The sequence below is a fragment of the Enhydra lutris genome, unplaced genomic scaffold (genome assembly GCF_002288905.1).
Source record: "Enhydra lutris kenyoni isolate GAN:26980312 unplaced genomic scaffold, ASM228890v2 scaffoldscaffold34, whole genome shotgun sequence".
Classification (NCBI taxonomy): domain Eukaryota; kingdom Metazoa; phylum Chordata; class Mammalia; order Carnivora; family Mustelidae; genus Enhydra; species Enhydra lutris.
Window position 1 is genome coordinate 27,616,855 of NW_019154118.1, and position 21,782 is coordinate 27,638,636.

At 42.3% G+C, this 21,782-nt stretch overlaps 1 protein-coding gene across 2 annotated transcripts; it reads left to right on the forward strand.

Moving 5' to 3' along the window:
• Positions 1 to 7,731: 7,731 nt before the first annotated feature.
• Positions 7,732 to 21,273, forward strand: LOC111153889 (caspase-12-like). Of its 2 annotated transcripts, none has more exons than XM_022513180.1 (10): positions 7,732 to 7,882; positions 9,036 to 9,284; positions 10,516 to 10,575; positions 14,300 to 14,391; positions 14,814 to 14,987; positions 16,019 to 16,253; positions 16,853 to 16,999; positions 20,003 to 20,112; positions 20,439 to 20,558; positions 21,116 to 21,273. In XM_022513180.1, the coding sequence occupies exons 1-9, from the start codon at positions 7,819 to 7,821 to the stop codon at positions 20,535 to 20,537; spliced, it is 1,230 nt and encodes a 409-aa protein (XP_022368888.1). In that variant the 5' UTR covers positions 7,732 to 7,818; the 3' UTR covers positions 20,538 to 20,558; positions 21,116 to 21,273. The 2 variants fall into 2 exon arrangements, with proteins under 2 accessions (XP_022368888.1, XP_022368889.1); XM_022513181.1 differs by having other exon boundaries at positions 16,856 to 16,999.
• Positions 21,274 to 21,782: the final 509 nt, after the last annotated feature.

The window sequence follows — 21,782 nt, forward strand, 5'->3', positions numbered from 1 at the left end:
AGGAAGGACACTATATCATACTCAAAGGAACTGTCCAACAAGAAGATCTAACAATTTTAAATATCTATGCCCCTAACGTGGGAGCAGCCAACTATATAAACCAATTAATAACAAAATCAAAGAAACACATCAACAATAATACAATAATCGTAGGGGACTTTAACACTCCCCTCACTGAAATGGACAGATCATCCAAGCAAAAGATCAACAAGGAAATCAAGGCCTTAAATGACACACTGGACCAGATGGACATCACAGATATATTCAGAACATTTCATCCCAAAGCAACAGAATACACATTCTTCTCTAGTGCACATGGAACATTCTCCAGAATAGATCATATTCTCGGTCCTAAATCAGGTCTCAACTGTTATCAAAAGATTGGAATCATTCCCTGCATATTTTCAGACCACAATGCTCTGAAGCTAGAACTCAATCACAAGAGGAAATTTGGATCCAAATACAAGAATCCAAATACATGGAGACTAAACAGCATCCTTCTAAAGAATGAATGGGTCAACCAGGAAATTAAAGAAGAGTTGAAAAAATTCATGGAAAAAAATGATAATGAAAACACAACGGTTCAAAATCTGTGGGACACAACAAAGGCAGTCCTGAGAGGAAAATATATAGCTGTACAAGCCTTTCTCAAGAAACAAGAAAGGTCTCAGGTACACAACCTAACCCTACACCTAAAAGAGCTAGAGAAAGAACACGAAAGAAACCCTAAACCCAGCAGGAGAAGAGAAATCATAAAGATCAGAGCAGAAATCAATGAAATAGAAACCAAAAAAACAATAGAACAAGTCAACGAAACTAGGAGCTGGTTCTTTGAAAGAATTAATAAGATTGATAAACCCCTGGCCAGACTTATCAAAAAGAAAAGAGAAAGGACCCAAATAAATAAAATCATGAATGAAAGAGGAGAGATCACAACTAACACCAAAGAAATACAGAAAATTATAAGAACATACTATGAGCAACTCTACGCCAACAAATTTGACAATCTGGAAGAAATGGATGCATTCCTAGAGACATATAAACTACCACAACTGAACCAGGAAGAAATAGAAAGCCTGAACAGACCCATAACCAGTAAGGAGATTGAAACAGTCATCAAAAATCTCCAAACAAAAAAAAGCCCAGGGCCAGATGGCTTCCAGGGGGAATTCTACCAAACATTTAAAGAAGAACTAATTCCTATTCTCCTGAAACTGTTCCAAAAATAGAAAAGGAAGGAAAAATTCCAAACTCATTTTATGAGGCCAGCATCACCTTGATCCCAAAACCAGACAAGGATCCCATCAAAAAAGAGAACTACAGACCAATATCCTTGATGAACACAGATGCAAAAATTCTCGCCAAAATACTAGCCAATAGGATTCAACAGTACATTAAAAGGATTATTCACCACGACCAAGTGGGATTTATTCCAGGGCTGCAAGGTTGGTTCAACATCCGCAAATCAATCAATGTGATACAACACATTAATAAAAGAAAGAACAAGAACCATATGATACTCTCCATAGATGCTGAAAAAGCATTTGACAAAGTACAGCATCCCTTCCTGATCAAAACTCTTCAAAGTGTAGGGATAGAGGGCACATACCTCAATATTATCAAAGCCATCTATGAAAAACCCACCGCAAATATCATTCTCAATGGAGAAAAACTGAAAGCTTTTCCGCTAAGGTCAGGAACACGGCAGGGATGTCCGTTATCACCACTGCTATTCAACATAGTACTAGAAGTCCTAGCCTCAGCAATCAGACAACAAAAGGAAATTAAAGGCATCCAAATTGGCAAAGAAGAAGTCAAACTATCACTCTTCGCAGATGATATGATACTATACGTGGAAAACCCAAAAGACTCCACTCCAAAACTGCTAGAACTTGTCCAGGAATTCAGGAAAGTGTCAGGATATAAAATCAATGCACAGAAATCAGTTGCATTTCTCTACACCAACAACAAGACAGAAGAAAGAGAAATTAAGGAGTCAATCCCATTTACAATTGCACCCGAAACTATAAGATACCTAGGAATAAACCTAACCAAAGAGACTAAGAATCTATACACAGAAAACTATAAAGTACTCATGAAAGAAATTGAGGAAGACACAAAGAAATGGAAAAATGTTCCATGCTCCTGGATTGGAAGAATAAATATTGTGAAAATGTCTATGCTACCTAAAGCAATCTACACATTTAATGCAATTCCTATCAAAGTACCATCCATTTTTTTCAAAGAAATGGAACAAATAATCCTAAAATTTATATGGAACCAGAAAAGACCTCGAATAGCCAAAGCAATATTGAAAAAGAAAGCCAAAGTTGGTGGCATCACAATTCTGGACTTCAAGCTCTATTACAAAGCTGTCATCATCAAGACAGCATGGTACTGGCACAAAAACAGACACATAGATCAATGGAACAGAATAGAGAGCCCAGAAATAGACCCTCAACTCTATGGTCAACTAATCTTCGACAAAGCAGGAAAGAATATCCAATGGAAAAAAGACAGCCTCTTCAACAAATGGTGTTGGGAAAATTGGACAGCCACATGCAGAAAAATGAAATTGGATCATTTCCTTACACCACACACGAAAATAGACTCAAAATGGATGAAGGATCTCAATGTGAGAAAGGAATCCATCAAAATCCTTGAGGAGAACACAGGCAGCAACCTCTTCGACCTCAGCCGCAGCAACATCTTCCTAGGAACATCGCCAAAGGCAAGGGAAGCAAGGGCAAAAATGAACTATTGGGATTTCATCAAGATCAAAAGCTTTTGCACAGCAAAGGAAACAGTTAACAAAACCAAAAGACAACTGACAGAATGGGAGAAGATATTTGCAAATGACATATCGGATAAAGGGCTAGTGTCCAAAATCTATAAAGAACTTAGCAAACTCAACACCCAAAGTACAAATAATCCAATCAAGAAATGGGCAGAAGACATGAACAGACATTTCTGCAAAGAAGACATTCAGATGGCCAACAGACACATGAAAAAGTGCTCCACATCACTCGGCATCAGGGAAATACAAATCAAAACCACAATGAGATACCACCTCACACCAGTCAGAATGGCTAAAATTAACAAGTCAGGAAATGACAGATGCTGGCGAGGATGTGGAGAAAGGGGAACCCTCCTACACTGTTGGTGGGAATGCAAGCTGGTGCAACCACTCTGGAAAACAGCATGGAGGTTCCTCAAAATGTTGAAAATAGAACTACCCTATGACCCAGCAATTGCACTGCTGGGTATTTACCCTAAAGATACAAACGTAGTGATCTGAAGGGGCACGTGCACCCGAATGTTTATAGCAGCCATGTCTACAATAGCCAAACTATGGAAAGAACCTAGATGTCCATCAACAGACGAATGGATAAAGAAGATGTGGTATATATACACAATGGAATACTATGCAGCCATCAAAAGAAATGAAATCTTGCCATTTGCGATGACGTGGATGGAACTAGAGGGTATCATGCTTAGCGAAATAAGTCAATCGGAGAAAGACAACTATCATATGATCTCCCTGATATGAGGGAGAGGAGATGCAACATGGTGGGTTAAGGGGGTAGGAGAAGAGTAAATGAAACAAGATGGGATTGGGAGGGAGACAAACCATAAGTGACTCTTAATCTCACAAAACAAACTGAGGGTTAATTGGGGGAGGGGGGTTGGGGGGGTGGGATTATGGACATTGGGGAGGGTATGTGCTATGGTGAGTGCTGTGAAGTGTGTAAACCTGGCGATTCACAGACCTGTACCCCTGGGGATAAAAATATATGTTTATAAAAAATAAAATTTAATAAAATAAAATAAATAATAATAATAAAATAAATAAGTAAATAAATAAACCCTCATTTCTTCTTGTAAATGTTGCTCAGTAGCTTAATTTTCCCTATGCAATTCTCTGTATACAAGCTGATAATAGTCACACCCATACAATTCCCTTCACCTAGTATTAGACTACTGTTTTTAACCCATATTTTTGTTTTCCAGTGTCTAACGTCCTAAGATTTTCATTGACTTCTGCATCCACAACCAAGTGTTCTGTGCTTTGTTCATACAATAACTCTAAATGCTAAGAAACAATGAAAAGCATTTATACTATTATGGCTATGTGAATTATCTCTGAACAAGTACTGTGTTGGGATGTATTTCTACCTTTTGGGGGCTGATCCCTCAGTAACTGTCCATTCAGAGAAGAATATTTCTAGCCTCAAGATCTACCACTTTGTTATTACCTGGTTGCACATGCTTGCTCTTCTCTCCTATAATTCTAAGGCTAAGGCATCCCTTCCCACTTGACTCCTTCATGCTCGCTGACCGACATTGTTCAATAATAGTCCCATTGCTGTCCTACATCATTTTCCCACGAATGATGTCATTGCTATAGCCACAAAACACATTATAATGAGCCCATTAAACAACATACACACACACACACACACACACACACACACACACACACACACTCCTCTCCTCCCCATAACTCCTCAAAGTTCCCCAAACTCCCTTTATTCTCTCTCAAATCAGTTCCAGTCCCTCTTTTGTCTCTATCCTTGAATCAAAAACAATTCTTATTAATGTAACCAGTGTCTTCCACATTGTCAATTTAAATGTTTAATCCTCAATCACCACTCTGACCAATTAGAAGTACTTCAGAGTGATGTTGACATATTCGGTTGTGTATTTGAGACTTTTCTTGTTTCTCGAGGAAGGCCTATATTGCTATACCTTTCCCTCTTCTGACAGCCTTTCCTGCACCTCCAAGGTTTTGAACTGTCTGTCATGTTTTCATTTCATTTGCTTCCATGTATTTTTTTTTAACTTCTTCTTTAATTTACTGGTTAACCCATTCATTCCTTAGTAAAATATTCTTTATCCTCCATGCATTGGAGATTGTTCAAAAATTTTTCTTGTGGTTGACTTCAAGTTTCATAGCATTGTGCTCTGAAAGTATGCATGGTATGATCTCAACCTTTTTGACTCGTTGAGGCCTGATTTGTGACATAGTATGTGATCTATTCCGGAGAACGCTCCATGTGCACTTGAGAAGAATGGTTATTCTGCTGCTTTAGGATGAATGTTCTGTATGTATCGGTTAAGTCCACATGGTCCAGTGTGTCATTCATTGTTGTGGTCATCACCATGGAAATACATGGTCCAAGGTGTCATTTCCTTGTTGATTTTCTGCTTAGATGATCTGTCTAATGCTGTAAGTGGGGGTATTAGAGTCCCCTACTCTTATTGTGTTATTATCAATGAGTTCCTTTATGTTTACTATTAATTAAGTATTACAACTGTCAGATTTTCTTGTTGGATAGACTCCTTAATGATGATATAGTGCCCTTCCTCATTTCTTATTAGAGTCTTTGGTTTAAAATCTAGTTTGTCTGTTATATATATATGGCTACTTTAGCTTTCTTTTGACATCCATTACCATGATAGATGGTTCTCCACTCCCTCACTTTCAATCTGCAGGTGACTTTAGGTCTAAAATGAGTCTCTTATAGGCAGCATATAGATGGGTCTTGCCTTGCTTCACTTTTCTTTCTTTCTGTCTTTCTTTCTTTCATCCATTCAGATACCCTATATCTTTGGCATGGAACATTTAGTCCATTACTTTGAGAGTGATTATTTTTTTAAGATTTAATTATTTATTTGATGGTGGGGAGGAGTAGAGGGAGAGGGAGAATCTCAGGTAGACTCTGCACTGATCACAGAGCTCAACAAAGGGCTCAATCCCACGACCCTGTAATCATGACCTGAGTCAAAACCAAGAGTCAGATACTTAGCCTACTGAACCCTGGTATCCCCATTCAGAGTGATTACTGATAGAATTTAGTGCCATTGTATTACCGATAAATTAGGTGTTTCTGGAGATTTTCTCTTATTCTCTCTAGTCTTTGTTGCTTTTGTTTTTTCCCACTTAAGGAGTCCCTTTAATATTTCTTACAGGGTGTTTAAGTGCTCATGAACTTTTTGAGCTTTTGTTTGTCTGGGAAAATCTTTATTCTCCTCCTATTCTGAATGACAGCCTTGCTGACTGAGTATTCTTGGCTGCATATTTTCCCATTCGGTACATTGAATACATCATGCCACTTTCTTCTGGCCTGCCAAGCTTTTGTGGATAGATCTGCTGTCAACCTTATTTGTCTTCCCTTGTAGGTTAAGGGGTTTTTTTTTTTTTTTTTTTTTTTTTTTGCTGCTTTCAGGATTATTTCCTTATTTGTGTATTTTGTAATTTTTAAAAAAGTATTTGATATTTAAAAATTAATCAATAAAAGAATTAAAAATTATTATATCATGAAATATTAGGCAGCATGGGGAGTAGGGCAGGGTAAGCTAACTACATCTTATTTTTCATAAGAGGTAGTCAAGAACATTGTATTTGGTCTATCAAAAAACAGAGGGATAAAATATGCATGTTTTGAAAGATCTGAAAATCAGCATAAGAAAACAAAAATGAATAATTTAGGCAAATTACATGTAGAATGTGGGACTGAAGATGGGAGAGTTGTACTGGAGAATATGTTTTCTATTACGCACTTTTCTGTACAACTGAATTAGATGCCTGCTACATACATTACTTTGATAGAACATTTAAAAGTTGTATCTATCAACACTGTTAATACGATATGGCCATCAAAAAAATGAAATAGTTCCTAAGGTACTTTGATTCTTACAAATGTCTCTCATACATTGGGAAATTATAAAAAGCCAATTGTTGATGACATGGGAAAAAAGTTATTGATAAGTATGTGTTTCTCTATTGGTGAGAAACTGCCCCAAAACACAGTGACTCAAAACAATGGGCCTTTACTATTCTTCACAAGTTGATTAATCAACTCTGTGGTTCTTCTTGTCTCTGGGGTTATCCAAGTGCCTGAGATCATCTGCACACGGGGTAGGCATCTCCACGTGATGTCTCTAGCAAGCCACCCCAGTCTTGTTCATGTGGACAGTCACTCCTCAGTCCAAGAGGAAGAAATGGATTACATGTCTACTGGACTGGCAAAGAGCTTCACAGGGTCCATTTACTGTATCCCAATGGCAAAACCAAGTCAGAGTTGAGTTTATAGTCAGACCAAAGGAAACAAAGATATTTCTGATAGCAGCCATCAGTAACATCAGTACTATACTGAATGCTTTTTAAAAGCACAGGATAAGAATTCTTACCAATGTAAGCTAAGCATATAATTGTGGTTAATTTATGGCATGAGATTAAAGAAGGCCGATGATCTTACTACATTTCATAAAATTTGCATTATTTAATTTTTATAGCAAACATCTATTGTTTAAAAAACTAATCTTGAGTAAATCAGTCAGTATACTAAAATATACACGTTTTCCCAGTGCTGACCAGTACACAGATCAGGAAAGGGAGAAGAGATCACATACCTCCGTTTTTAAAAACGGTGTCAGGAATAGCACTATTTGTCGGGCTCCAGTCAGTTTCCAGCTCCCCTCTATTTGTCGGGCTCCAGTCAGTTTCCTGCTCCCCTTAAGTCTTGCAAACTCACACCTTACTTCAGGGGCTGAGTGGGTGTCTGTGGTAAGGCCTCTCTGCCATTTAGTGGCTATGGGGAGACACAGAGGGTCCATTTGACTTCAAAATAGACTGCAAAACAGAACAGAGAAACTGTGTGAGAATAAAGAGAAAAGACATGTTTGCTTCCCGTTTTCTAGTAGAAGTAAGATACGTATCAGAAAAGTCAAATTCTTTCTCCACACGGACAAGAGAACTTGAAAAGCTGTAGTTTCCCATTTAGGCAATACCAGCACGCCAGAACACTGAGAGCAATGGGAGAAGGCTGCTTTCATTTTCACTACTTTCCTGCCCAGAGAGACAGAGCAGCAATGGCTGGTGAGTGTCTCCGGTTTTCAGTCATTTATGTCTGTGTTTTGGGGGAGTGACAGCTCAGGAAGAAGGAGGGCAGGACAGGAGATGGAGCCCCGAAGGGGGCTCTCATGAGACAGGGCTGTTTTACTGTGTGACTGTGAGGGATGGGGAGCTTGGGGCACAGCAAGCAAGTGTGCTATCAGACAAAGCATTTTAGCCGAGAAGCTATAGCTTTTGGTGGGGGAGGGGGGAAGGAAGTGTAACAAATCTGGACCCATGTTCTCAGAACATTCCTATGATTTTAGTCTTTTCTTTGAATTCATACTGACTGAGCTTTCTTTCTTTTTTTTTAAGATTTTATTTATTTTTTTTTGACAGACAGAGACCATCACAAGTAGACAGAGAGGCAGGCAGACAGAGAGAGAGGGGCTGAGCAGAGAGCCCAATGAGTGGTCCCGATCCCAGGACCCTGGGATCATGACCCAAGCCAAAGGCAGAGGCTTTAACCCACTGAGCCACCCAGGCGCCCCCTGACTGAGGTTTCTAACCATTTCTTTAGTGTTCTCATCAGGGTGAAGGGCTATCCAGCTGAAGAGAGTGTATTTCACTTCCTCCATATTTCCGCTCTCTGTATGACCTCTTGTTTCCAGCAGTGAGCAAGCCAGCCACAATGTGTGCTCTCAATCTCAGAATACAGACATGCCCTGCCAGCCCTGGCCAGGGAAACATATGTGCATTTTTCCACAGATGGTAATACTTGTATGCTTTACATCTATATATACTATCTACAGTGTGTTTTTAAAAGAGATATTGATAAAAGTGACAGGAAGGGAAGCAATCAAGGTGATAGCAAGCTGAAATGGGGCAGCCATCACTAATGGAGCAACTTAATGAAGTTGTTTAAGTTGCTTTCCTTCCCCGAGGCTCACTTTCTCCACCAGTAGAAGGCATAGGTTTGGTCCTCAGAACAGTAACTTTAATATCACCTAAGACACAGGTGGAAATAAAGATTGATGTGCTCCACCCTGTCCTATCAAATCAGATTTCTGGGAATAGGGTGCAGGAAGCTCTGTTCGCCATCCTCTCAGATACTCTCTCCCTTGTTAAATTTGAGAACCACACACCGAAATCAGAGACCTAAGGTCCTGCAATTCCTAAAATCCTATTGTCCTCACAGAGAAGAGATCGCCACAAGACCCAGTAAAAGAAATAAAGATGATTGCCAGCACCATGCTTGGTGGCTTCTTGGAGGACTTGAAGGAAAAGAAGGTATTAGATAAACGTGACTTACAAACAATAGGGAAAAAAGTGAACTTCATTGTGAATAAGACTGAAAACCTGGTTGATGATCTCTCTGAGAAAATTCAAGTGGTAGGTCAAGTATTTATGGACCGTTTCGTCAATTCCAGGAGCCTGCTGAGTTTGAGTGAGTATCTTGGGCGAAAGGACTCCTAACTTATTCTTTATCTGCCCTCCTATGCAATATCTGTTTTATTTCTATTTGCAAGTAGAGAACAAACTATCCACGTCTCCAGTACTTTCTTTGCCTTCCCTCAGCAACTGTCACCTTCAATCACCCCTTAACATTCCCTGTTCACTGTATTATATCTCCCCTTGCTAAAACGTAAAGCCCATGAAGCATGGAACTTTGTCTGCTTTGTTGATCAAGAGAGCCCCAACTCATGGAAATGGCATCTGACACATTATAGGTGCTCAGTAATTACTTGTGAAATGCATGAATGGTCCTGGAGCTCTAGTAAATTCAGGGACAGTCCTTAGCTAATCTCTGCTACTCTGGCCACACTCTAAACTCCAGAGTTATTCCCACCTATAAAATGCTCAATAGAAAAAAAAAACACCAAAAAACCCCATACAGCAATCCACTGTCTTCTGCTTAGCTGGGGCTTGGCCCAAGGCATAAATCTCTGAGAACCTAGACTGTCTTTGTGAAAGGAGTACCTAGGGAATTTGAGGAGCATTAGTGGAACACGAGTGTGTCCTTCTCGAGGAAGCATGGGTTGGCTCACTCTCTCTTTGAAGAGTCAGGGGAGTCAATATTTTATGTTTTTCGGCCCAAACTTTCTCTGTCACAGTGACTCAAATCTGATGCCGTGACATAAACTTAGCAATACATAATAAATACAAAATGGCTGTGGATGTGTTCCAATAAAGCTTTATTAACAAAAACTGCTGTTGAGCTGACCTTGGCCTCCAGGTTGGAGTTTCCTGACCCCTGCTCTAGAGGACAATATATACATGCGAGTGTTCCCAATACTGAGGACATCCTTTTGGGATCATTTTGTGGTTGCTGAAAGACTACCTAAGTTTATAGAAGTGTGTACATTCTTTCCTCAGAATGAAAAATGCTACTCCTGAAAAGCCTTGATTAAAGAATTTGATTATTCCTTGAATTATGTAAGCAGGAACATAATGAGCTCTTCACTGTTTTATAGAAACTCTGCTTCCTCCTTCACCTGGCACAAAGTCACAGTCCTCTAAGACAAATGTGGAGCTTAGACAATGAACCAGATTTCCATGCTTCATAGGGTCACCCCAGGCCAAACATCATCAATTTCTTGTGAGTGAGAGGGAGTTACATGTGTGTAGATTCTAGAAACCTAGTTCTGTTAACAAATGTCCTTTTCCTATTCTTTCAGAATCTCATGCTGAAAATAAGAATGAGGAATCTGAGAGCAGTGAGTCATCTTCTTTGACAGGTAAGTGCCATCAAATCTCATATCACAAATGAAAACTCAGACATCTAGGGCTGTCAGAAGGCACTACAGTCAAGACATAGGAAACTACGTTTTTATTCAATTTCCATCTCTGGAAATAACCTTCAGCATTCAGCATTGATCCTTAACTTTTTGTTCATTCCACTTCAGAATCTGAAGATGAAAGTGAAAGTGAAAGTGAAAGTGGAGAAGAAGAAAATGCCAAGCCATCCCAGGCATTGGCTCTCCCTTTGGCAGGTGCCACCAAACCCAACGGCTCATGCAAACCCTCATGAGTCACTCAGGGTAAGGCCCTCAGTAATAGGGGCCCTGAGTTACAGTGGAGAGACCAGAGATGGGTTCAGAAATTCTGGGTTATTTCTTCCTTCTGTGCCACCCGAGACAAAGTAAGGTCAGCATTCATATCCCCACTCTTTCATCCTCTAAGAATCTGGAAGTGCAAGCAAAGATCATGAAATTAGGGAGGAGGCTGGAGGCCACACACACGGCTTCTGCCTGTGACAGGCAATGTCATGGATGCTTGGTGACATTCTGTGACCTAAGGCAGACGGGGAAGTCGTATGCTATAGTGGAAAGAGAACTGGAATAAAACCCAAGCAATCTCGACCCTGAGCCCAACATGGTCACTGACTAACCATGGTCTCTGGTGTGAATGACCCAACCTTTCTGAGACTCATATTTTTCAGTGAGATTAATAACATCTTTAAAAGATTCACAAAACATCAAACAGATAAGCAAGTAACAACTGTACGAATAGGACAAGGATGTGGTTAAGAAAAGCACGTTAAGAAACACACAACAGGGGGCGCCTGGGTGGCTCAGTGGGTTAAGACTCTGCCTTCAGCTCAGGTCATGATCTTAGGGTCCTGGGGTCAAGCCCCACATTGGGCTCTCTGCTCAGTGGGGAGCCTGCTTCCCCCCGCTCTCTCTCTGCCTGCCTCTCTGCCTCCTTGTGATCTCTCTGTCAAATAAATAAAATCTTTAAAAAAAAAAAAAAAGAAACACACAAGACTAGACGCACATACTGTGTGATCACTAGAGAAACGGATGAGTTACTGAACCACACCAAGGAATTGCAGTGTCTAGAAAGGGGCTACTGGAGTGTTGAGTTGTGAATACCATATTTTCAGAAGTCTGGGACAAGCTTACAAAGGCATGAACACCTTGTAATCTTTAGTCGCTGTTGTATCCATTATACACACATATGAACTGAACACCTACTGTCTACCATTCTAATCACCGTTTCTAGCAGTAAGCAAGATAGGTCAAGATCTTGCTTTCATGGAGTTGACAGTGTAATGAAGGTGCACAGTTAGTACATATGAAAAATAAATAGGACAATTCAGGAAATGGACAAGAGAAAAGAGGTGAGGCAGGTGGGTCACAGTGAATAATTATGAGAACTCATTTGGGGTAATATTTCAGTACGTGCTTGAACAACAGAGAGGGAGAGGGTTGTGCCACACTCTAAAGCGAAAGCATCCCCTGGAAGGGCAGCAAGCCCATGGGGGCTGAGCAGAAATGGACATGCCATGTCATAAGGCCAATCTGATGGGGGAGTAGCAAACTGGGAGGACATGGTAGGAGGAGCTGTTATGAACTCATGCTGAAGCTACCATACCACTCTGGGCCTTTGTGAAAGTGAGAACGAACTGGATTTTATTTGCAATAGAAAGTCTGTAGGAGTTTTCAAATGGAGGAATGATAAGCAAGCATAGCATCAGAAAGGCCAAAGGTATTCAAATATTTCAGCTAAGAGATAATAGCTTTTAGGTTGGGGTTATACCAATGGAGAGGAAGACAAATGGTGATATCTGACATCTTTTGGAGCTAGAGTCAAAAAAACTATGGATGAGTAGGCTGTTGGCTAATGTAGGAAGAAGAGGAATTGGGATGAATCTTGGTTTTGGCTGGCAGCTAGGTGAAGGTTCTAATTAAATGAGGTAGAAGAAAACTTGTAGTTGAGGGAAAACTCAGGAGAACCAGATGTCTAGGCACGGACAAACATTAGGTGTCTCCCTCCGCACATGCCCACTTTGACACGTGTAGAACCTCCCAGGGTAGACAGTGAAAATACACAGGTGGATTCAACCGAGTTGTTCACAGAAGAACCAGGCCTGGGACTAGCTCTGGGGATTCAGGAGCGTGCGGACGGTAGGTAAGATGATGTCCTGAAGAGGCCACCTGGGCACTGGTGCTCACAGAGGATAACAGAGGGTCCAATGTTGAAAGGCCTAACTTTTCACTGTGCAGCGGGAGAGCTAAGAGCCAGCAGCTTGAGGAAGCGCGGCCACAACACACAGCACCCCAGAAGCATGGAGAGGTGCTGAAGAGAGAAGACGTGTTCTGCCAGTTAAATGCTGAAACAACAGCAAGTGGTCAGTGGGAACCTCGATCCCAAGGATCTGAGGGTGGCAGCGACAGCCAGTGTGTGCCACATACAAGAACAAAATGAGAGTTGGGAAAAGGGAAACAGGCTGTGGAACATCGCCTTTAAGGAACTGTGCTGAGCTGTGGAGCCCAGGCCCAGAGCAACAGCTGGAGGGGAAGGGCTTGGAGTGGAGGTGTCTGAGAGAGAGGGGTGTGAAAGCACGGGATTTACCAGGGGGCGAACAGAGCGGGGGGCAGGGGGAGACACGGATAGGACAGAGCTGAATAAAGGCCTGAGTCAAGTTCTTGCAGGAGAGAGGAACCGGAACTCAGGGCACAAGGAGAGTCACTTAGACAGGAGGAAGTGTATTTCTTCTTTTTATTGGGAGGGGAAGGACAGTAGATGGGGAGAGATACAGGCAAATTAACAAGACTGGTTGCTTCAAAAGGTGAACTCATTCTTACAAAAAAATAGTAGAAGGAACAGAAGAAGGCTTGTTTCCCTATAGAAAAACAAAAGGCAGGGGGTGGGGTGGATTGTTGGTGGCTATTTTCAAGTATTTTAAGGTAATGATTCATTAACAATCAGTTATAAACTTTTAATCTGTGCCAGACAATCAATCATTCTAGATGCTGGATATAACAAAACTTAAACACACCTTCCCTGTCCTAATTAAGCTTACCATACAGTAAACACAATTAAGATTAAATATAATCATTATTCTTCTGGGGGCATTTACATAAAATAATCAAAACACAAGGTAAGCTATATGGAAGCCAAAGAAATATTCATCAGCTTTCAGTGGGCAAGGAATTAGACATTTTCTGGATGGTCCCAATGCAGGAAATACATACCAGTACCTACAAGGTTCACTCGTTGTGACCCTCAGGACTGTTCAGAGTGCTTTAGAACATGCACATTCCCCCATTAATGGAGACATTCCACTAGTGGTAATAACACAGTAGGGATATTGTGAGTGGAGTTCAGATATCTGAATAATGACTTGCAGGTCAGATGAACAAGAGGCCTCCTTGCAAATCTTGGGTACTGCACGCAAATGAGTCTAATGTGCTGGGTATGAAAGATTAGCCCATGTCATGGCCACTGACAAAAACAGAAACTGGTGGGGGGTCAGTGAGAAGCAAAAAGAAAGAGGGAGCACTCAAGACTTTTGTTTTTGTCATTTCTTTTTAAATACAGAATGGTTTTCTTGTTATATTAAGCTTTTTGAAGGGACGGCAGTAAGCGTTTTCAAGAATGAGAGTCCAGTGAAAAGATATTCGTATGTGCAAGCCTGGGGGTGCTACTCCCTCAAGAGTTATTTTTTTCTCTCAGTTATTCAGGAAATCGAAGCTTCCTCAATGGACATGGTGGAGATTTGTCCCTGCAAGCATTCTCAAGAACCGAAGACTGTGAGAGTCCATGAGGTACCACGCTTTGGAATAGGAACACACACGACTGTTCATTCAAACCACATACTGGGAACTCACTGGGAATTTTAGCTCTTGATACAGATGCCTTTGGATCAGCCCAAAGGGCATAGAATGTTATTTAATCATGTCATCTAATTAAGTGGCCCTTCTGTCCAATTTCCTGTCTGTTTCAGCACATCCTCCAACATCCCTGAAACTCCTCCCCACGAACAACCAAAGCCAGGTTTCCAGAGTGCATGCTCAGCTATGGCACACGTTTTCAGTCTAGAGTCCTATGTCTTTCTTTCTGAGCACCTATTTCCATCCCCAAGTCCTTCAGGCATCCGTTCTGTAATCCTAAGGGTCTGCTTTGGGTGGACTTCAGAGGCAAAAGTGGGCAGGCCACATGGCACTCACCCTGTTCCTGTTATTTGCAGGTATATCCAGTGATGGAGAAAGAGGGCCGAACACGCCTGGCCCTCATCATTTGTAACAAAGAATTTGACCATCTTTCTGAGCGAGAAGGCTCTGAAAATGACGTTTTGGGGATGCAAGGCCTCCTTGAAAACCTTGGATATTCGGTGGTTATAAAGGAAAATCTCACAGCTCTGGTAATGCCTTAGGACAGTGGGATAAGCTTCCTTCCTTCCCTTTCTTTCCTGGACTTCTTCCTTCACAGCTGGAAGAGCATAGTGCATGTTACAGGAATTCTCCCGAAACCCCTGGGTTTCAGCCTCTTCCAATGCACACTTTCATTAGCAAAGATTTATAGAGTAGTACTTCACTAAAAACGTTGGATCTTTCTAACGCTCTCCATTAGGGAGGCACCGATGACTTGATAGTCTTTGTGAGTCACAACCCTGAGCCCTTTACAATTCAGTATTATGTGTCTAGATGTAAAGCCAAGTATGCAGTCAAACAAACAAACAAACAACAACAACAAAAAACCATGAGTGCTCACATACACAGAAAGTTGTGATCCCAGCTCTACCAAAGAAATACCATGGATGACTTTGGATAGACCATTTTAAACCTCAGAAGGAATTTGTTAAGTATCTCTACTTTATGTCAGTAGGAACCAGTCCCTTACTCTGTCTTACTCCTTTTTAATGAAAACTTGGGGGAACCCCAACATGTAATACAGATGAAAGCAAAGCCTTTTGGTAGGAGACCTGCCACCTCAAGTGCCCCTCCTTATACTCCACCTCCCAGCACCTCCCCCAGCCTAGGTTTCCACTGAAAACCAGTGGGCTACACACTGGATGGAAATCTCTCTAGGGGTGCCTGGGGGGCACAGTGGTTTGAGCATCGCAGTCTTGGATTTGGCTCAGGTCGTGATCTCAGCATCCTGAGACTAAGCCCCGTGTTGGGCTCTGTGCTCAGCATGGAGATTGCTTGAGAGTCTCTCTCCCTCTGTTCCTCCCCCAATTCCCTCTCTCATTCTCTCTCTCAAATAAATAAATAAGTCTTGAAAAACAAAACAAAACAAAACAAAAAACCCTGCTAGCCTTTACCTTCTATATGTCTAAATTTCTGCTTTTATGTCAGGATGCTGTCTGACTCGTTAATGCCTCTCTGTCTACTCTCTGAGCACAACTGTGTATGGAGAGTTTCTAGGTAGTAACTCCAGAGACTCTTTCAGGAAATGATAACGGAGCTGAAGAACTTCGCCGCCCGCCAGGAACACCAGTCCTCAGACAGCACGTTCCTGGTGTTCATGTCCCACGGCACCCTGGACGGGATCTGTGGCAGGAAGCACAGAGATGAAGAGCCGGACATTCTTCCTGATGACACCATCTTCCAGATTTTCAACAACCGTAGCTGCCACGGTCTCAAGGACAAGCCCAAGGTCATCATCACGCAGGCCTGCCGAGGCAGTGAGTAGGGGGGGGGGCACCCAGGGAGGGGCCGTGAACCTCTTCCTATTCGCCTAGCAGCTCGCCTTCATGTTCCCAGGGATGAGTGACGCAGACAACATTTTAGAACTGCACTCACGTCCAGTCAAGGAAGAAATTAAGTCTGGGGGCGCCTGGGTGGCTCAGTTGTTAAGGGTCTGCCTTCAGCTCAGATCACAATTCCAGGGTCCTGGGATTGAGCCCCACATCTGGCTCTCTGCTCAGTAGGAAGTCTGCTTCTCCCTCTCTGCTGCTTTTTTGTGTGTTCACACACTTGCTCGCTCTCTCAAAAAAATAAATAAGTAATCTTAAAAAAAATTAAGCCTGTATAATTTTTAAGAAGTGTGAAGCACACTAGAATAATAACAAGTGTCCTGGTCCTGGTCCTTTGGGTCATTCTAAATATAAGTGGGCTCTGTATGTTCTGCGGTCAGTGAGGTGGTTTTTCTAGCAGTACACACTTGCATTTTTAATAAATCCCATACTGGAATGTACTGCAGTAAGGGTAGCACGGTAAAAGAGATTCTGTGTGTGTGTCTGTGTGTGTAACTTCTTTCGTAAGACACGGGTGTCTCTCCCAGGAGGTGACGGGGCCGTCTGGGTGACCGACATGGGAGAAGCACTTGCGTGGACATGTTACCAGCCCTTGGAGCGCTACATCTCCAGTGATGCCATAAAAAAGACCCACATAGAGAAGGACTTCATCGCTTTCAAATCTTCAACTCCACGTAAGTTGACTTCAGAGAGCAGTCTCTCCATGTCCTATCAGTTTCCAGATCCCAGGTTTGGCTAGGATCCTACCTGATCACTAATAGCAGAGCATTTCTTCTCTAACGATAGGTTTGATGTACAGAAGACATTTAGAACATTGAGATTACTTTTATAACTTGAAAGCCCTAAGTCTTGAATTTGGAGGAAACTTTCAAAGTAAACTGGACTTTGGTGAGGATCCGAACTAAAGCCAGTGTAAGTTTAAATAAATGAAGAGTTGGTTTTGTTTGTTTGCTTGTTGCTGAATATAGCACTGGCCCAGAAGTGTACGTTAGTCCCATGGTCTGGTCACCTGATCATCTACTAGCAGTTAAACAAGGCGATCAGTAACACTTGTAACACTTGCTTCACATATCCTAGAACCTCTTGGCTGGTTATCTGAATCTAGTCTTAAAAAATTAGTTAACATTCAAATGCCTGACTTCAATACAATGTAGCCAATGACTGAAAATCCTCCTTTGGCAGGAAAGACATAACAGAAGATAGAAAGAGAAGATCCGTGGAGTCAATCATGGTCAAACCTGTGGGAAATCTATTTAATGGTCATCTATGATTTTGTTTTATGAGTGTTTTACAGAACCTGAGCAACTTCCAGAATCTAATTTACATAAGTCACAATTCTTTTTAAGGATTTTTATATTTTATTTTATTTGATATATAGAGAGAGAGCACAAGCAGGGGCAGCAGCAGGCAGAGGGAGAGGGAGAAGCAGACTCGCCGCTGAGCAGGGAGCCCGACGTAGGGCTCAATCCCAGGAGCCTGAGATCATGACCTGAGCTGAAGGCAGACATTTAACTGACTAAGCCACCTAGGTGCCCCGCACAAGTCACAGTTCTAATACAAACCTGGATGTGCCCAGAATATCACTACAATAGAGTTCTGATTTGTGGGTCCAGGGAGGGCCTGAGATTCTGCTGGCCCAAGAGGATGCCCTGAGTCTCGTCTGGGGAAACAGGACACAGGCTGTGCCAGGAACACCCATTCCATACCAGGAACAGTTCTCTTTGTCTTACCTGTTGGAGTTTGAATAAAGTTTTATTGGAAAGAGGAGCTCTCTACTTGTAGCTACTGAAGGAAGTTAAAAAGGCATATGCAGCCTGATGCATGCTCTAAGAGACTATTTTAGTTAAGGGCAGAGAGTCTCCTACGTATAAGTCCTCCATTCCTTTCTGTACACATAGCAATGCACTGAGATGGACCGGCTCTGGGCACATGGTGCACAGCTAAAGCCACCGGACTTGATGAGCCTTACGGAGTGTAGTCAGAGCAGAGGGGCCGAGATGAACTGAGTGGAAAACCCATGCACAGCCTCATACAGATAAATAATGCTTGTAACCATGCTGTGTGCGTTCAGGAAAAATGTGTTGAAAAATCAAGGAGTGAACTGTGTCAGTGGTCAGAGAAGGACAGTGGACACAGAAATCCTGGGAAAGAGAGGAGCTGGAAAACAGGGCCAGAGTGTCTGAAGCACTGAGCCAGGGGCCGGTACCAAGAGGGAGGTTGGAAGGGTAGGCAGGGGCCGCATAATTTGAGGCCTCATATGTTAGGGAAGGATTTGATCTTTAACGTTGACACGCTTTATTACTAATATTGCTTTATACTAATGGTAATCGGAAATTGTGGTGAAACATACCTCACGAAAAGATGAGACCGACATCTTTAGATGCCCACTCTGGGGATTCCGTGGGGATGGGTTACGGCATAGTGAGAGGCAACATGGGGAGACAGGTTAGAATGTGACCGGGGTCTCACAGGCCACAGGTGACTATGCCAGGCTTGGGAAGACATAGCTGTTGAATCCAGAAATAATTAGGATGGAAAATTTGTATGACCTGCTGTTTAGTGGATATGGCGGCTGAATAAGACGGGGTGACACAGACCACCTGAGGTCACCAGAGAGGATCGTGTGCCTTCAACAAAAGGGGAATCCTGCGAAAGAGTGTGAGATGACTTCAGCATACTTCAGGAGGAAAGGAAAAGAGTTACCAGGAGAGCTACTCTGCAGAACAGAGACTGGCATCAGGATTTGGGGAGATGCTTGCCTGAGCATTATCTTCAATGTTCTAACAATGGGAAAAATGACCCAGAAACAGAGAACAGACTAAGACATCCCAAAGCAGAGGCTGAACTGCAGAGAACGAAGGCCCAGGCAGCAGAGTGGGCTCAGGAAGTATGGCTGGAGGATAACAAAGCGAAGTAAGAAGAGTATGTGTTGTCAGTTACCCGGAAAGAATCTGTGGGGGCTATGGCCTCTCTGATTTGAACGAGGCATCAGGTAAAGGTGAGGTGCAGTGAGTGACCATGAGGTTTAATGACTTGGAGGTCAAGCTGGCCATGGGAGAGCCCCACGTGAAGTTAGGGCGGGCAGTAGGGAGACAGCAGCTCGCGCAGTGCGCGGGCTAGGAGGGCGAGCCTGGGAAGGGAGGCAGTCGCAGGTAAAAGGACAAACAGGAGACGACTGGCATTTTGGTGACAGGAGAGGCTGGATCACACTGCAATGGTAATGAGAAGCAGGTGCTCAAAAGATGTTCCTGATGAAAAAGTTCCAGTAAACTATTACAGTAGCCAACAGCGTGTCGTTCCAATTTAGAACACGTGCTGCTAAAGCGAGCACTACAGTAGCCAACAGTGTGGATGAGGGGTGCAGACTCAAGGAATGGCGAGATCTAGGTTCCTTTTTCTGATTGTACAGTAAGTGCTGGAAGGAATTCCGTTCTTCCCCTCTCCCTGCAGCGGTGGGGGATAGCTGTGTGCTTAGGAATGTGCGGGGCGTTCATGACTGAGGCCCCTCGAGGGTCTCCTCTGCACCTGTGGCAGGAACCTGACATCCAGCTCTATCCAGACTTGTCTCTCCTTCAAAGCACCGGCATCAAACCGTGTCCAATAGCTATGACTCTAAGACTCCTCCACACTTACACAAAGGCCCCATCTCCCAATATTTTAATGCTTTTCCTTTGCAGATAACGTATCCTGGAGATTGAACACAGAGGGGTCTGTCTTCATTTCCCAACTTATCCACTACTTGGGAGAGTATTCTTGTTGTCACCATTTGGAGGAGATTTTCCGAAAGGTAGGGGTCGTCTTGTCTTTTCACATTACGCCCCGGAAAACTATGCAACCATTTTCAAGCCCTTTTTTGGGGGGAATCCTGAAAGCTCTTAAGCTGTTGTGACATGCCTTCTGGTACCCCAGGTTCGCTTAAAGAGGAGGTTTTTTTGAAGTATTGCTTGGAACCAGCGTGAATTTCACCGGCTCTGAGCCTTGCTTATTCAGAAAATGCTTTTGATGATACTATTTTGTTCATGTATGCACTATAGCCAAGGAAAAGCTCAGATTTTCTTCTGTGTATTACCTGGCCACAACCTTGATCTCTGAAGATTTTCTTTACTACCTCAGGTTCAAAATGCATTTGAGAAACCCAATGCAATGATCCAGATGCCCACGATTGAGAGGTTATCCATGACGCGATATTTCTACCTCTTTCCTGGGAATTAAAATCCGTCTGAAGTGTCTCAGGTAAATGTCTCCAAGAAGTGGACTTGGGGCTCCCTGCTCAGAGTCTGTGTGTATAATCTAGAGAGAGCGGAGAGCAGGGACGGAGGGCAGCCGCCCACTAGCCACAGTCACCTCTGCATTTTCCTAATGGCCCTGGTAAAACTCTGCTTTCTTTTGAAATTACCAGAAATTGTAAGTCTAATGGTAGCCAGCTAGAAAATCCTTCAGTCTTCATGTCTCTCAAGGACCTACCTAGTGAGTGGAAAATATTTAGTTCCGACGCATGCGTAAAACAGCTGGCCTTGTGCAGGCAGCTGACGTGTGGCTTCCTCCCCAAGAAGTCAGGTGGGCTGATTCTCATTCCTCTGTTTCTGACAAGGCCCACCTGGACCACGGGGCCAGCTGATGGCTGCTGGGTCCATGCTGAGACCGTGAGGCTCCTGGCAGATCCTCCCCTTGGGGGATGAGGGGCTCATGGCCCTTCTGTGAAGGCACACCTCATAGTAGACATTAGTGCTATTTATGTCTTACCTCCAATAACATCTTTACTTATGTTTTCTTCTTTCTAATTTTTCCAGGAAAATTGAGCCATTCCATTTTCTGTGAATCTACTACTTTAAAAGGTTAATGTTTGAATGTGAATATTTTTCTACCAAAATTCCCACTTGCCCACCCTGAAACAATGCAACGTGAAAACCATGGTCATAGTGTTGCTGAGTTAGTGCTTAATAAAATTTTTTGAAAATAATATTTGTTTTCTCATTCTATTGTAGAAGTAAATCATTTTCACTGCAAAACAAAGTTCAAGTATAGAAAAACAGAAAATAATAGTTAATGGATAAATAATATGATCACATTAATAGGTATCCTGATATTAAGCAATGATTATGTTCTTGGGATGGCATCTTTGTCATAGAGGATCATTCATTTATTCTCCATTTGAGATCATGTTACTGATATTTGACCTGGAACTCCACATTTATATTTATAGACGGGGTTCTCATTAATTTTGACTTATGTCTAACTTGGCCATAGGATATTTTTAATAATATTTTGTAATGAACTACAAGTAGTGTTTTTTGTGAACTCTAGAATGTCAGAAATTTATTATTTTCTAGTTCACTTAGAAGTTCACCTGAGGGGAGGAGTCAAGATGGCGGAGAAGTAGCAGCTGAGACTACTTCAGGTAGCGGGAGATCAGCTAGATAGCTTATCTAAAGATTGCAAACACCTACAAATCCAACG

Bases quoted from the DNA above. Each gene is read 5' to 3' on its own strand.
- LOC111153889 (XM_022513180.1), top strand. From the start codon at position 7,819: ATGGGAGAAGGCTGCTTTCATTTTCACTACTTTCCTGCCCAGAGAGAC. The intron at 16,254-16,852 runs GTGAGTAGGGGG...TGTCTCTCCCAG, and splicing joins CACGCAGGCCTGCCGAGGCA to GAGGTGACGGGGCCGTCTGG. The intron at 20,113-20,438 runs GTAGGGGTCGTC...TTACTACCTCAG, and splicing joins TGGAGGAGATTTTCCGAAAG to GTTCAAAATGCATTTGAGAA.